The sequence below is a fragment of the Mustelus asterias genome, chromosome 7, assembly GCF_964213995.1.
Source record: "Mustelus asterias chromosome 7, sMusAst1.hap1.1, whole genome shotgun sequence".
Taxonomy (NCBI): domain Eukaryota; kingdom Metazoa; phylum Chordata; class Chondrichthyes; order Carcharhiniformes; family Triakidae; genus Mustelus; species Mustelus asterias.
The window spans coordinates 46,503,857-46,520,899 of record NC_135807.1 but is presented as its reverse complement, the minus strand read 5'-3'; the positions used below and the strand labels follow the sequence as shown (position 1 = coordinate 46,520,899).

General features: G+C 43.9%; 1 protein-coding gene across 1 annotated transcript in view; it reads left to right on the top strand.

The window, feature by feature from the left end:
- The window catches only part of necab1 (N-terminal EF-hand calcium binding protein 1), a 166,980-nt gene that overhangs the window by 11,313 nt on the left and 138,624 nt on the right, over positions 1-17,043 (top strand). Inside the window, exons 2-3 of the mRNA XM_078215487.1 lie at positions 3,975-4,088; positions 8,997-9,021. Of these exons, the coding sequence (XP_078071613.1) occupies positions 3,975-4,088; positions 8,997-9,021 (139 nt within the window). The remainder of the gene's footprint in view (positions 1-3,974; positions 4,089-8,996; positions 9,022-17,043) is intronic.

Below are 17,043 nucleotides of genomic sequence, written 5' to 3'. Positions count from 1 at the left end.
GGATCCACAAAGCAATGTCCCCTTGGATCCCATGCCCCCTCACTTTCTCAATAAGCCTTGCATGGGGCACCTTATCAAATGCCTTGCTGAAGTCCATATATACTACATCTACTGCTCTTCCTTCATCAATGTGTTTAGTCACATCCTCAAAAAATTCAATCAGGCTCGTAAGGAATGATCTGCCTTTGACAAAGCCATGCTGACTATTCTTAATCATATTATACCTCTCCAAATGTTCATAAATCCTGCCTCTCAGGATCTTCTCCATCAACTTACCAACCACTGAGGTTAGACTCACTGGTCTATAATTTCCAGGGCTATCTCTACTCCCTTTCTTGAATAAAGGAACAACATCCGCAATCCCCCAATCCTCTGGAACCTCTCCCGTCTCGATTGATGATGCAAAGATCATCGCCAGAGGCTCAGCAATCTTCTCCCTCGCCTCCCACAGTAGCCTGGGGTACATCTCGTCCGGTCCCGGCGACTTATCTAACTTGATGCTTTTCAAAAGCTCCAACACATCCTCTTTCTTAATATCTACATGCTCAAGCCTTTCAGTCAGCTGCAAGTCTGCACTACAACCACCAAGATCCTTTTCCATAGTGAATACTGAAGTAAAGTATTCACTAAGTACCTCTGCTATTTCTTCTGGTTCCATACAAACTTTCCCACCGTCACACTTGATAGGTCCTATTCTTTCACGTCTTATCCTCTTGCTCTTCACATACTTGTAGAATGCCTTGGAGTTTTCCTTAATCCTGCCTGCCAAGGCCTTCTCATGACCCCTTCTGGCTCTCCTAATTTCCTTCTTAAGATCCTTCCTATTAGCCATATACTCTCCAAGATCTCTAACATTACCTAACTCCCTGAACCTTTTGTAAGCTTTTCTTTTCTTCTTGACTAGATTCATTACAACCTTTGAACACCGCGGTTCCTGTAACCTACCATAACTTCCCTGTCTCATTGGAACGTTGCTATGCAGAACTCCAGACAAATATTCCCTGAAAATTTGCCACATTTCTTCCGTACATTTCCCTGAGAAAACCTCTTTCCAATTTAAGCCTCCAATTTCCTGCCTGATAGCCTCATAATTCCCCTTACTCCAATTAAACACTTTTCTAACTTGTCTGATCCTATCTCTCTCCAATGCTATTGTAAAGGAGATAGAATTATGATCACTATCTCCAAAATGCGCTCCCACTGAGAGCTCTGACACCTGCCCAGGTTCATTTCCCAATACCAAATCAAGTACAGCCTCTCCTCTTGTAGGCTTATCTACATACTGTGTCAAGAAACCCTCCTGAACATAAGAACATAAGAAATAGGAGTAGGAGTAGGCCATCTAGCCCCTCAAGCCTGCTCCGCCATTCAATAACATCATGGCTGATCTGATAGTGGGTTCAGTTCCACTTACCCGCCCACTCCCCATAAACCTTAATTCCCTTAATGGTTAAAAATCTATCTATCTGTGACTTAAACACATTTAACGAGGTAGCCTCTACTGCTTCATTGGGCAGAGAATTCCAAAGATTCACTACCCTCTGGGAGAAGAAGTTCCTCCTCAACTCTGTTCTAAATTAACTCCCCCGTATTTTGAGGCTATGCCCCCTAGTTCTTGTTTCCATTGTAAGTGGAAATAACCTCGCTGCTTCTCCCTGTCTGGCCCCTTCATTATCTTATATGTCTCTATAAGATCTCCCCTCAACCTTCTAAACTCCAATCGGTACAGGCCAAGTCTACTCAATCTCTCCTCATAAGCTAACCCCCTCATCTCTGGAATCAACCTGGTGAACCTTCTCTGTACCCCCTCCAAAGCTAATATATCCTTTCTTAAATAAGGGGACCAAAATTGTACACAGTACTCTAGGTACGGCCTCACCAGTACCCTGTACAGTTACAGCATGACCTCCCTGCTTTTATACTCCATCCCTCTCGTGATAAAGGCCAACATTCCATTTGCCTTCTTGATTACCTGCTGCACCTACAAACTGAGTTTTTGTGATTCATGCACAAGGACCCCCAGGTCCCTCTGCACAGTAGCATTTTGTAATTTTTCACCATTTAAATAATAGTCCATTTTACTATTATTCCTTCCAAAGTGGATAACCTCACACTTACCAATGTTATACTCCATCTGCCAGATCCTTGCCCACTCACTTAGCCTATCCAAATCTCTCTGTAGACTTTCCGCATCCTCCACGCAATTTGCTTTCCCACTCATCTTTGTGTCATCCCTACACTTGGTCCCCTCCAGATAGTTGAGGCCCCAGCACCGATCCCTGCGGCATGTCACTAGTCACTGATTGCCAACCGGAAAAGCACCCATTTATTCTGACTCTCTGCAATCCACGCTAACACTTTACCCCCAACTCCATGTACCTTTATCTTCTGCAGCAACCTTTTGTGAGGCACCTTATCGAATGCCTTCTGGAAATCTAAATTCACCACATCCACCGGTTCCCCTCTGTCAACCGCACTCGTTATATCCTCAAAAAATTCCAGTAAATTAGTCAAACATGACTTTCCCTTCATGAATCCATGCTGCGTCTGCTTGATTGAACCATTCTTTTCCAGGTGTCCTACTATTTCTTCTTTAATGATAGATCCCAGCATTTTCCCAACTACAGATGTTAAGCTAACCGGCCTGTAGTTACCTGCCTTTTGTCTACCTCCTTTTTTAAACAGTGGCGTTACATTAGCTGTTTTCCAATCAGCTGGCACCTCCCCAGAGTCCAGTGAATTTTGATAAATTACAACTAATTTGCTGCTATTTGCTATTTCTTCTGCCGTTTCTTTTAGTATCCTGGGATGCATTCTATCCGGACCAGGGGACTTGTCTACCTTTAGTCCCATTAGCCTATCCAGCACTACCCAACACACCTAACAAACTCCTCCCCATCTACACTCCTTACTCCAGGGAGATTCCAATCAATATTTGGGAAATTAAAATCTCCCATCACGCCAACTCTGTTATTATTACACCTTTCCAGGATCTGTTTCCCTATCTGCTCCTTAACATCCCTGTTACTGTTGGGCGGCCAAAGAAAACACCCAGTAAAGTTAATATGCATTATTTGTCGATTTGTAGCATTGCCCAGAGATTGGTGAACTCCTGTATTGTGTTCAGCTCACTGGATAGCTCATTTCTGATATCTTAGGCTAAAATAGATCTTCTATCAGACTATGGTCGATGCTATAAGGCGTAAGAATATGTTAATTGGAAAGAGCAGGTTGACAGTATCAAACTCAATATCGCAGAGGACAATATTTCATACAGGAGGGGGGAGATGGAGAGACAGAACGAATCAGAAACTGTCAGAAATAAGAAAGAAAGCCAGAAAAGAAAGAGACCAAACCAGAGAAGTGAAGGGGGATAATTTTGACTGTGGGTAGAACGGGCAATATCAGTTCAGCCGCTAATTTACACATCTGTTCGGATTTTCAATTGCATTGAATGAAGATTGAGACACATGCGTAGCGGGCATTGATAGATAGCACCCATTTTATCTGATCGTCCAAAGTCAAAGGTGCTCTTCAAGTGAAGGAGAGAAACTAAATGAAGTAAAAAAGGACAAGACGAGAGAAGGAGAAATCAAAGTAGAAGAAGAGAAAGAGAAGCGGGGCGGAGATGTAGAGAAACAGGAGAGGAGAGAAAGAGAAAGGGTCGAGAAGAGAAGGAAGGGCAGAGAGTGAGATAGAGAACTGCGTGTCCAGCCGGCTGTGTTTCTGAGCAGAGGTTCCAGCAGAACCTGTGCTCGGTGATGCTGGTGAGCACCTCCCGGCTTGTGAATGAGTGCGCGCTGGTGACAGCACAACCCTGATCCCCCCCAGTTAACAGCCCAGTGCTAAAGCACAGCACAGCAGCAACAGATTGCACCAGCAACATCTTCACACAGGAATTGTGCTGCTTTCCTCAGCCTCGCCGAGCACAACATTAAGATCAGTGGTTTATTTCTCTCTTTTTTTCAAAATAGTATATCAATTCAATCATGGCTTGTCCGGAAATAATTCCATTTTCTCCAGAAGCAGCAGATTGTGCCGACAGTTCGCCTCTCCAGCCGAAGAAAGGCATGTCGATCTTCCGCGATGTGAGTACCAACTAAAAATTGTGCCGAATGGCATCGAGTTAACAGGTTTATCCCTCATTAACCTGAGCTGTGAGGCCAGCGGAGTCTAGCTGTACTTTATCTCACCTCACTTTGGGAATACGAACGTGTTAATGTTGTGCTGTGATATCATTTAAACCAGAGCCGGTGTGTGCGGAAGCAGAATGAGAAAAGGGATTCATATTTTAGGGGAAGAAATAGATTTTCAAATACGTTCAGGTCGCATCATGATTAGTGCTCTTGGATAAAAGCCCTGGCAGCCAGCGACGCCGGGAAGAAATACTTCCAATATAAATGATGAAAGTGGCGAAGAAGGGACTTTTTTGGTCACTCGGTTGTACTTGGATCTGTGTGGATGCTTTTTCAGTGAAATATTGGAGCAGTGTCTTGCTAAAGCAGCAGCAGTGAAGCTACTGTCCCTCTTTATAAGAATTAAAGTTGGAAAATAAAAGATGAAAATTGAAAGACGAATGAGCTGTGGGATAAGAAAGGAGACTGTTGGGGCTATCGGTTAGCAGTAGATAGGTTTAGGATCGGAAGATCAGGTCTAACTGAATGGCACTCCGCTTACTGATATAGCTCCCATAGGAACACATGAAATCACCCCCCCCCCCGCCCCCCCCCACAAACTTGGAGTCGAATTGAAAGTGTATTGATGTTTATTTAATATATATATATTCTAGTTAAGGTTGGAATTATTGCACTAAGAATGTATTTCAGCTTCCAAATGTAATCAGAGCCAATCTGTGTTGTTCATTCAATGTAATTAATCTCAGCTTCTGAATAATTAGGATGCACTCCACATTCTCTAAAATGAGGCAGATATTACACAACCGATTAAACACTTATTCGGACGCATACTGAGACAGTAAGATCTCCGGTGAAGATTATTTCAGGCTATTGTTCAGTGCACCATCTGGTAGCCAAGCGAGACATTCAGATACTGGAGGAAGTATGGAGAGAAGCCACAAGTCTCAGCCTAATACCAGGGGTCTGAGTTATGAAGCAAGACACTTGGGGGTCTGAAGCTCACATCGTTAAGCCATATTTTCTGGCGCGAAAAAGGCACAAGGGTCAGGGCTACATTAGTATTAAGATTCCATGAGACAGCCATCAGAAGCACGAAATTGGTTTAAATATTAAAACGCACTTGAATAATCAAGGGTTTGTTTACTAAATTTGTCAATGTAAGCACCTGATTTGGTGGGTCTTAGCTTCAATCTGGAAGCCATTGAATTCACAGTCAAGAAACATCTTTACATTAATACCCTTGCTAGGTAATTAAAAGAATAAAGACATTACATTAGGCAGCACAATGGTTAGCACTGCTGTCTCAGAGCATTAAGTTTAAGTTTATTTATTAGTCACAAGTAGGCTTACATTCACACTGCAATGAAGTTACTGTGAAAATCTCCTAGTCGCCACACTCCGGCACCTGTTCAGGTACACTGAGGGAGAATTTAGTATGGCCAATGCACCTAACCAGCATGTCTTTTGGACTGTGGGAGGAAACCGGAGCACCAGGAGGAAACCCACGCAGACACAGGGAGAATGTGCAAACTCCACACAGCCAGTGACCCAAGCCGGGAATCAAACCCAGGTCCCTGGCACTGTGAGGCAACAGTGCTAACCATGGTGCCACCGTGTCACTAGGGACCTGGGTTCGATTCCAGCCTTGGGTGACTGTCAATGTAAAGTTTTCACACTCTCCCTGCATCTGCGTGGGTTTCCTCCCGATGCTCGAGTTTCCTCCCACAGTCCAAAGTTATGCAGGTTAGGTGGATTAGCCATGCTTATTTGTCCCTCCGTGCCCCAAGATATATGGGTTAGGGGGGATTAGCGGGGTAAATATATGGGGATAGAGCAGGGGAGTGGACCTGGGTAAGATGCTCTATCGGAGAGTTGGTACAGACTCAATGGGCCTCCTTCTGCACTGCAGGAATTCTATGATTCTACAATTCTATGATTACAACCAGTTCCTTGGAACAATGCTTCTGAAGCTCACCTAGTTTGTCATCTCTGCCCATTGTTTCCACACAGCTAACTAGGTGAAAAGGTGAGATCCTTCCTCCTGCTAACCTCTTCCACCAGCACCTCTAACTCTACACCTGAAAAGCAGGAAGATCTTCTGCTGGCTATTTCAGTGATGTCCAACAATGAACTGTTTTCAGCCACACACATCATCTTTTTAAGAGGTGTTGTCTTTAGCTGAGTGATTTCTAGTCTTCTTTTAGAAAAGCTGCCCATAAAAAATGTGACTAGTGCAGATAGCTCACTTGTTTAGACATGGGATCAATTTAACATGATCTCCAAATCCACTCAATGTGTCGCCAGATGATGTCAACTAATTTTCCTCTGTTTCTGGTCCATTGTGAATTTAGGCGTTTTAAATTTTTCAGCCTAGGTAGGAGATGTCTGATAGTATATAAAATGGTTAAAGGTATAGAACAAGGAGAGTATTACACTGACTTAACATACAGGATTACACGAAGGGTGCAGAGGTTCAAATCAGTAAAAGGTAACTTTGGAACTAATCTCAGCAAATTATTCTTCACACAAAACAAAATCATTGTGTGGGATAAATTCCCAGCTGCAGGTGTGTAAGCAAAATTTTTAGAATAATTCATTGTGAAATTATATTTCTGTTGATTCTACCATACATAGCAATAAAGATGTGTCTTCCTGCTAAAGGATGTTTAATGAAACATCAATAACCCATTATGAAATGGGTAGCTGCTGACATTGCAATGTGCCAAAGCTGAATTGAAAACTAGTATCAGAAAAATAAGAAGTCTGTGTTAAAATGTTAAAGTTTATAGCACTGGAAAAATACCTCCTTTACAAACATACTCTTATATATTTCAGTGGTTGCTTGATTGCTTTAAGAGCCGGTCACATGATTTGATGCTGATGTCATTGGGGTGTTTCACAGGCTACTGCCTTAGTTTTGTTTTCTACTCTGTACAGATAACAGCTTCTATAATAAATCTGTTGTTGTTATTTTGAATCTATGTGTGCAAACCACATTGGGGGGGGGGGGGTGGGGGTGGGGGTAGGGGGGTGGGGGAGGGGGAGTGGGGAGGGGGGGGATCTCTGAACAGAGAAAGGTGAGATTCCAAGCAGTACCTGGCATATTTGACAAGAAAGGATGCTTTGCTGTATGCCTGGGGTCATTTGAAAAATAATTATCAATTCAATAGTCTCCAGGGTAAAAAGAGGAGTAGCTGGGAAGACAGTTAAAAAAAATATACTAAGCAGTCTCGAGTTGCTAGTATCTGCAAGAGAAATGGTGGGTCAATTCGGAATTTCAATGAGGAAAATTAATCTTGGAATTCCTATGCAGAGCATTTTCAGTATTTTGTACGAGCAAATAAAATTGCAGATGAGCTGCTCATACCAGCTTTTCTCAGTACAATAGGAAGTAAACCTGTAAACCTACAATTTGTTCTATTGATAAACCTACAGTTTGCTCTGGTGGTTCAAACAAAAAGTCAGGAACCAAAATATACTATGACTCAACAAAGATCCTTGAAGAGCATTACTTTCCAAAACCATAGATCATCTTGGAATGATTCAGGTGCCACCAAAGGAATCAAGCAGCAGATGAAAGCATTGCTCAGTTTGTGGCAACCTTAAAAAGGCTGGCACAACATTTGTGAGTTTGGTATGTCATTAGCAGATACTCTTCAAGATCATCTAGTTTGTGATTTCTACAATAAGGCTATCCAAGGAAGATTACTTACTGAACATGCTTTGACTTTAAAGACAGTAGTAGAAATCAGTGTCGATGGAATGGGCTGCAAAAAAGGCTCACAATTTGGTGCAGAAATGAAGATCCACGAATTGGCCACCATAAGAAGTCAAAACAGCAACAAGCATGTCACAGATGTGCCAAAATGGGCTATTCAGTGAGTGAATGCTGGAGCATGGATAGTAAATGCAAGAGGTATGGTAAAATGGCTCACATTGCAAAAGCTTGTTGGGCTAGACCAGCTTTCCCTGAGAAGAATATTCAGAAGAAGAATCTGGGTACTTTCAAGAAGAAGAACAAGTTGCATTCTACAAAAATAATTTACAACATGGAAGAAAAGAATTATGACTGTGAAGCAGAGAATGTCCAGAAATATGACAAAGAGCTCCAACTGAGTGTCTTATCCATACAGGAGGTGAATCACCTGGGTTGCAAATTGATTGGCTGTCACATTTCTTACATTACAACAGTAACCAGTACTGAGGTCACTAAAGAGGTCTGTAAATACAAATAAACATTATCAAACAAACTAATTACCTGTTATCATTTTATAAAGAAAAAAAATCACAAAGAAGTGCACTTAAAATGTTCTGTCTGGCCTTAAATGGCCAGTTATTAATTTTCTACCAGATTCACTAGTACACTTATTTCTGTATTTTCATGTCTCATCTTGAAGGATTAATTTGGGTGCACTAATGTTGTCAGTTTATTGGAAAAGCAGTAGCTTCATTAAAAATTGAGTGTACTTAAAATATACCTTCTCAACTGGCTATTTTTCTGTCAAAGGTGACAGAGAACAAACTAATTCCATATAGATTAAATTATTTTAAAATGTAACTTAGAATGAATGCTAGTAATTAAAGTGTCAGATTTGCTAATTCAGTTGAGTCCCTGTCCAGTTGATTTCTTTTATGTTTAACCTGTAATAAGTTAAAACATACAAATGTCATCCATATTAGAGAAATTGTCTGAAACAGGCAATTCACTTGCATGAATTATAAATAACTTACGAGTCTCATCTCATTAATATTGCTGAAAAATTACAGGCTAGCAAAATTTCCACACTGATCTACTTCACCAGTGCTGTGTACCCTGGGCATGAAACTGATTATACAATTTTTCTGTGTGATTTATTTCAGATTTTACGGAGAGCAGACAAAAATGGTAAGTGTTCTGAAATTTTGGATCAGTTGTTAACAATTTCCCCACTATTTTCTTAAAAGATTTCAATGTCGGCTGCTCGCTTTTCCACCTGTTTGATGTTACATGTCTCTGTAAAAGATAATAAAGGTTCTAACATCCTGCAGGTTAAGATTAGAGATGAGAATTTGTTTTAATTTGAGTTTTGGGTTTATATCGTGCAATGTTAGATCCATTCACTCAAAATCCTTTGTTGAGTTGTTCTACATTCCATTGTCGCACATATTTTAATGACAGAGTTGGTTAGGGGGATAGGAGGGAGGGTGGGTGGAGGAATGGAGGGCAGACCTATATCATACTTATCTCTCAAGACAGGGGCAAATTTATTGAGTACATTCCAAGTGAAAGTAGTAGGAGGAGAAATTTGTGCATGGAATAAAACAAACAGTGCAAAAGATAAGGCTGAAGTATTCGCAGCAATCTTCAGCCAGAAGTGCCAAGTGGATAATCCATCTCAGCCTCCTGCATTGGTTCCCAGCATCTCAGATGCCAGTCTCCAGCCAATTCGATTCACTCCACGTGATATCAAGAAACATTTGGAGAAACTGGATACTGCAAAGGCAATGGGCCCTGATAACATTGCGGCAATAGTGCTGAAGACTTGTGCTCCAGAACTTGCCGTTTCCCGAGCCAAGCTCTTCCAGTACAGTTATAAATGGGAACGCCACCACCTGCAAGTTCCCCTCCAAGCCACTCACCATCCTGACTTGGAAATATATCACTATTCCTTCACAGTCACTGGGTCAAAATCCTGGAATTCCCTCACTAATGGCATTGTGCGTCAACCCACAGAACATGGACTGCAGCATTTCAAGAAGGCAGCTCACCACCACCTTCTCAAGGGCAACTAGGGATGGGCAATAAATGCTGGCCAGTCGGCGACACTCATGCTCCCACCAATGAATTTTAAAAAAACATGGATATGAAGTTGACTGAGTATCAGAAAGCAAAGAGTAGCGGTGAATGGTTGTTTTTCAGACTGGATGAAAGTATAAAGTAATGTCCCACAAGGATCATTGGGAGAACCGACCACTGCTATTTTGGATCTATATTACTGACCTAAACTTGGGTGTGTGGGACAAAAATAGTAAAAATTTACCAATGATACAAAACATGAAATATACTGAACTGTGAGGAGGACAGTGGTAAATGTCAAGAGGTCATAGACTAACAGATGGATTGCGCAGACACAGGCAAGTATTATTTGATACAGAGAAGTGTCAATTCACTTTGGTGGGAATAACGAGGATAAGCAGTGTAAAACAAAGCATATAATTCTAAATGGGATGCTAGAGTGGGGCTAGAGTTATAGAGTCATAGGGCCTGATTTTACCATTGCGTCGCACCCATTTTTGGGTGCAAAAACTTGGTAAAGTCAGATGTGAGGCGATTAGTGTGGTCCACGCAGATGCCCACTTTACCAAGGCCTGAAAATGGCCACGATCCGAACCGTGCCCGACATGGCCACAACGGCGATTTAAATGCATTTGCATGTATTTAAATTGAATTAATGGGCTGCCTGCCCAACTTTACCTGCACTTCCCCCTTTACCATCGCATTCGCCTGTCCAGAGGCGACGCAAAACAGATATGCTCAGCTAAGGTCTGTTTTGGGCACTCCAGCTTCTGAAGAGGTAAGTTCAGAGCTTCCAACGGCTCTCTAACTCAGATCGGTTGTGGTGGGTGGGAGGGAGGTGGGCCAGATCATTCTCTGGTGAGGCAGGGGAGGAGGAGGCAGGCCAGATCATTCTCTGGTGGTGGTGGTGGTGGGGGGGAGAGGGAGGCCCAATCATTTCCAATGGCAGTTCAAAGTCAGACCAGCAGCATTTCGGGCATGATAGGCCCCATCCACAGTGCGATTCAGACTTGCAATTTTTTTCTCAGTCTAAGTGTGTATTGGGGGTGCCCCTGAGAGCAGTTTCCCAAGTCGGATCTGAATTAAGGGGCAGGGTATATATTCATAGCTCCCTGAAAGTGGAGTCACAGGTGGACAGAGTGGTAAGGAAGGCATTCAGCATGCTTGGTTTCAACGGTCAGAACATTGAATACAGGAGTTGTGACGTCTTGTTGAAGTTGTACAAGACATTGGTAAGGCCACACTTGGAATACTGTGTGCAATTCTGGTCACCCTATTATAGAAAGGATATTATTAAACTAGAAAGAGTGCAGAAAAGATTTACTAAGATGCTACCAGGACTTGATGGATTGAGTTATAAGGAGAGGCTGGATAGACTGGGACTTTTTTCTCTGGAGCATAGGAGGCTGAGGGGTGATCTTATAGGGGTCTATAAAATAATGAGGGGCACAGATCAGCTAGATAGTCAATATTTTTTCCCAAAGGTAAGGGAGTCTAAAACTGGAGGGCATAGGTTTAAGGTGAGAGGGGAGAGATACAAAAGTGTCCAGAGGGGCAATTTTTTCACACATAGGGTGGTGAGTGGCTGGAACAAGCTGCCAGATGTAGTAGTAGAGGCAGGTACAATTTTGTCTTTTAAAAAGCACTTAGATAGTTACATGGGTACGATGGGTGTAAAGGGATATGGGTCAAATGCGGGCAATTGGGATTAGCTTAGGGGTTTTAAAAAGAAAGGGCGACTTGGACAAATTGGGCCAAAGGGCCTGTGTCCATGCTGTAAACATCCATTGTGACGAGGAGTGCTCCTGGTTCAACTGCTCCATGTGTGTTGAGTTTCTGTATGAATTCCGTAGTGTCGCGACAGAAGCTGGGGGTTCCGCACAAATGAGGACGGCCTAAACCGGGATGTTGGGTTTATGTCACACTATCAGTAACCCCCACAACTTGCCTCCTGGATTTGCAGAATCTCACTGGCTGTCCTGTCTAGAGACAATACACATCTCTTTAACCTGTGCTTAATGCTCCCTCCACTCACATTGTCTGTATCTTTAAGACCTGGTTGGCTGTAGAGATTCGCATTCTAATCAGTATTCTGTAACTTGATTTTGTGTCTCTGTATGCCCTGTTTGAGAGCAGATTTCCACTCCATCTGACGAAGGAGCAGCGCTCAGAAAGCTAATGGCGTTTGCTACCAAATAAACCTGTTGGACTTTAATCTGGTGTTGTTAAAACTCTTACTACCTCTCCTGTAGCCAGTGAGGATACAAAGATTTCTCTCAAGGCCTCAGCAATTTCCTCCCTTGCCTCTCTCAGTATTCTGGGCTATATCCCATCAGGCCCTGGAGACTTGTCTACCTTAATGTTTCTCAAGAACCCCAATACCTCCTCCTTTTTGATCTCAACATGACCCAACCTATCTACACATCCTTTCCTAGACTCATCATCCACCAAGTCCTTCTCTTTGGTGAATACTCACGCAAAGTACTCATTTAATACCTCGCCCATTTCATCTGACTCCATGCATAGATTCCCTCCCCTGTCCTTGAGTGGGCCAACGCTCTCCCTGGCTACCCTCTTGCTCTTTATATGTGTATAAAAAGCCTTGGGATTTTCCCTAATCCTGCTGGCTAATGATTTTTCCTGACCCCTTTTAGTCCTCCTTACCCCTTGCTTAAGTTTCTTTCTACTTTCCTTGTATTCCACACTTGCTTCGTGTGTTCCCACGAAGCATCTGTCAAGGCTATTTGACAGATGCTTCCTTTTTCTCTTTGACTAGGCTCACAATATCTCTCGTTATCCAAGGTTCCCAAAACTTGCCATACTTATCCTTCATCCTTACAGGAATGTGCCGGTCCTGAATCCCTATCAACTTAAACTTGAAAGCCTCCCACATGCCAGATGTTGATTTGCCCTCAAACATCTGTTCCCAATCTACATTGTTCAGTTCCTACCTAATATTGTTGTAAATAGCCTTCCCCCAATTTCGCACCTTCACTTGAGGACTACACTTTTCCTTATCCATCAGTACATTAAAGCTTACTGAATTGTGGTCATTGTTCCTGAGCTGCTCCCCTATTGAAACATTGACCACCTGGCCGGGCTCATTCCCCAATACCAGGTCCAGTATGGCCCCTTCCCCAGTTGGACTATCTACATACTGTTTCAAGAAGCCCTCCTGGATGCTTCTTACAAACTCTGCCCCATCCATGCCCCTGGCACTAAGTGAGTCCCAGTCAATATAGGGGAAGTTAAAATCTCCCACCACAACAACCCTGTTACTTTTACACCCTTCCAAATCTGCCTACATATCTGTTCCTCTATCTCCCGCTGCTGTTGGGCAGCCTATAGTAAACTCCCAACATTGTGACTACACCCTTCCTATTCCTGAGCTCTACCTGCATGAATACGCCGAGGTGTCCTCCCGCAGTACAGCTGTGGTATTCTCCTTAACCAGTAGTGCAACTCCCCCACCCCTTTTACATCCCCCTCTATCCCGCCTGAAACATCTGTATCCTGGAATGTTATACTGACAATCCTGTCCTTCCCTTAACCAAGTCTCTGTAATAGCAACAACACCATAGTTCCAAGTACTAATCCAAGTTCTAGGTTCATCTGCCTAACCTGCTACATTTCTTGCATTGAAACAAATGCACTTCAGTCCACCAGACCCTCTTTGATTAGCAACCACACCCTGCACTTTCTCTGAGTCTTACTGGCCCTACTCTCTGGTTCCCCTTCAGTTAATTCACTTTTGCTTTGGTTCCCACCCCCTGCCAAACTAGTTTAAATCTTCCCATGTGACACTAGCAAACCTCCCGGCCAGAATATTTATGCCTTTCCAGTTTAGATGCAACCCGTCCTTCTTGTAGAGGTCCCACCTGCCCCTGAAGAGACCCCAATGGTCCAGATATCTGAAACCCTCCCTCCTACACCAGCTGTTTAGCCATGTGTTGAGCTGCACTATCTTCTTTTAACTTTAAAAGTCAGTTACCTGGGAGGTTCCCCCTCATTGTTCCACTGGAGCAAGCAGAGAGGGAGTGATTGGAGGCAGGAGTGCTGGTGAGAGATTGATTGAATTATTTATTTATTTAATTAGTCAGTTAGGGTGTGTGTTTTTTTTTTGGCCTTTCATTTTGTAGTAGTATTTTTCTTAAGTTTAAAGTGAAAACCGGAAGTGGGCTGCTAAGGAGTCTGGGAAGGGTTTTTTAAGCATGCGAAGTATAAAAGGTAGGCTGCAGTATACAGCGGGCAGCATCAGGAGCGGGCAGTGGAGTGAGAGGGAAGCAGAGTGAAAGCTGTCAGGGCTTTGGCTCACAGGGCTTAGGCAGAAAGGACGAGGCAAGGTAAGTTATTTTTATCCAAACCTATATAGGATAAGGGTAACTATGAGTGATAGGCCAGTTCGGTGCTTCCGGTGTGGGATGTGGGAGTTCCTGGCAACACCTAGCCTCCCGGAGGACCACATTTGCGCCAGGTGCGTGGAACTGCAGCTCCTGAGGGACCGTGTCATGGAACTGGAGCTGCAGATTGCTGACCTTGGTCTAGTCAGGGAGAATGAGAGAATAATTGACATGTGTTATAGGGAACTAGTTACACCGGGGCATCGGGAGGAAGCCACGTTGGTCACAGTTAGGAGGAGTAAAGGTCAGAAGGGTAATGTACCAGAGAGTACTCCAGTGGCTGTCTCTCATAATAGGAAGGGCTAAGAATAGGGAGTTAGTACAATTGAATGCTTGGCTAAAGGACTGGTCCAGGAAGGAGGGCTTCATTTTCCCAGATCAATGGGAAGTTGTTAGGAGAGGATGGCACCTGTACAAGAAGGATGGGTCACAACTAAGTTGGAAGGGCACGAATATCCTGGCTGGGAGTTTTGCTAGTGCAGTTGGGGGAGGTTTAAACTAGTATGGCAGGGGGGTGGGGATCAAAATATTAGGTCTACAAGTGTAGAGGCTAGGGACGAGCTTGGGGTTGGAACAAGGCTGGCAAAGAAGAAGAGCACTCTGGGGGAGGATGACCTCACTGGGCCTGGAGGTCTGGAGTGCTTATACTTCAATGCAAGGAGCGTAGCAGGTAAGACAGACGAACTTAGGGCCTTAATGCTCACGAGGAATTTGGATGTGGTTGCGGTGACAGAGACTTGGTTGAAAGAGGGACAGGACTGGCAGCTGAATATTCCGGGGTACAAGTGTTTTAGGCGAGACAGAGGAGGGGCCAAAAGAGGTGGGGGAGTAGCAGTATTAGTTGGAGAGCATATTACAGCGGTGCAGAGGGAGGACAATTCAGAGGGGTCGTGTAACAAGTCACTCTGGGTGGAGCTTAGAAACAGGAAGGGCGCAGTCACTATGTTGGGGGTATACTACAGGCCCCCCAACAGCCCAAGGGAAGTGGAAGAACGGATATGTCAGGAGATACTGGATAGGTGCAGGAAAAATAGGGTTGTTGTCGTGGGAGACTTCAATTTCCCTGGTATAGACTGGAAATCGCTGAGAGCTGGGACTCTGAATGGGGAGGAATTTGTAAAATGCGTACAGGAGGGTTCTTTGGAACAATATGTAGATAGCCCGACTAGAGAGGGGGCTATACTGGACCTAGTACTGGGGAATGAGCCCGGTCAGGTCTTCAAAGTTTCGGTAGGGGAACATGTAGCAAATAGTGACCACAATTCTGTTAGCTTTAGGATAGTGATGGAAAAGGATGAGTGGTGTCCCAAGGGTAAGGAGTTGGATTGGGGGAAGGCTAACTTTAGTGGGATTAGGCAGAAATTGACAGCTCTTGATTGGGAGAGGCTGTTTGAGGGTAAATCCACATCTGGCATGTGGGAGTCTTTTAAGGAACAGTTGTTAGGGCTGCAAGACAGGCATGTGCCTGTAAAAAAGGATAGGAAGGGTAGGATTCGAGAACCGTGGATAACCAGGGAAATTGAGGGACTGGTCAAAAAGAAAAGAGAGGCGTATGTTAGGTCCAGGCAGCGAAAAACGGAGGGAGCTCTGGAGGAGTACAAAGAAAGTAGGAAAGAACTCAAACGGGGAATTAGAAGGGCAAAAAGGGGTCACAAAATGTCCTTGGCAGACAGGATTAAGGAGAATCCCAAGGCATTTTATTCATACGTTAGGAACAAAAGGGTTGTCAGGGAAAAAATCGGACCTCTCAGGGACAAAAGTGGGGAATTATGCTTGGAGCCCAAAGAAGTAGGGGAGATCCTAAATGAATACTTTGCGTCGGTATTCACAAAGGAGAGGGATGTGTTGACTGGGAGTGTCTCAGAGGGGAGTGTTGAACCGTTGGAGAAAATCTCCATTACAAGGGAGGAAGTGTTAGGTTTGTTAGAGAATATAAAGACTGACAAATCCCCAGGGCCTGATGGAATCTATCCAAGGCTGCTGAGGGAGACGAGAGATGAAATCGCTGGGCCTCTGACGCAAATCTTTGTCTCGTCACTGGACGCAGGCGAGGTCCCAGAGGATTGGAGGATAGCTAATGTGGTCCCGCTATTTAAGAAGGGTAGGAAGGATAACTCGGGTAAGTATAGGCCGGTGAGCTTGACGTCCGTGGTGGGGAAGTTGTTGGAGAAGATTCTTAGAGATAGGATGTATGCGCATTTAGAAAGGAATAAACTCATTAATGATAGTCAGCATGGTTTTGTGAGAGGGAGGTCATGCCTCACTAACCTGGTGGAGTTTTTTGAAGAAGTGACCAGAATGGTTGACGAGGGAAGGGCCGTGGATGTCGTCTATATGGACTTTAGTAAAGCGTTTGACAAAGTCCCTCATGGTAGGCTGGATCTCATGGGATAAAGGGGGAGGTGGCTAGATGGGTGGAGAACTGGCTTGGTCACAGAAGACAGAGGGTGGTAGTGGAAGGGTCTTTTTCCGGCTGGAGGCCTGTGACTAGTGGTGTTCCGCAGGGCTCTGTATTGGGACCTCTGCTGTTTGTGATTTATATAAACGATCTGGAAGAAGGTGTAACTGGGGTGATCAGTAAGTTTGCAGACGACACAAAATTGGCAGGACTTGCAGATAGTGAGGAGCATTGTCAGAAGCTACAGAAGGATATAGATAGGCTGGAAATTTGGGCAAAGAAATGGCAGATGGAGTTCAATCCTGATAAATGCGAAGTGATGCATTTTGGTAG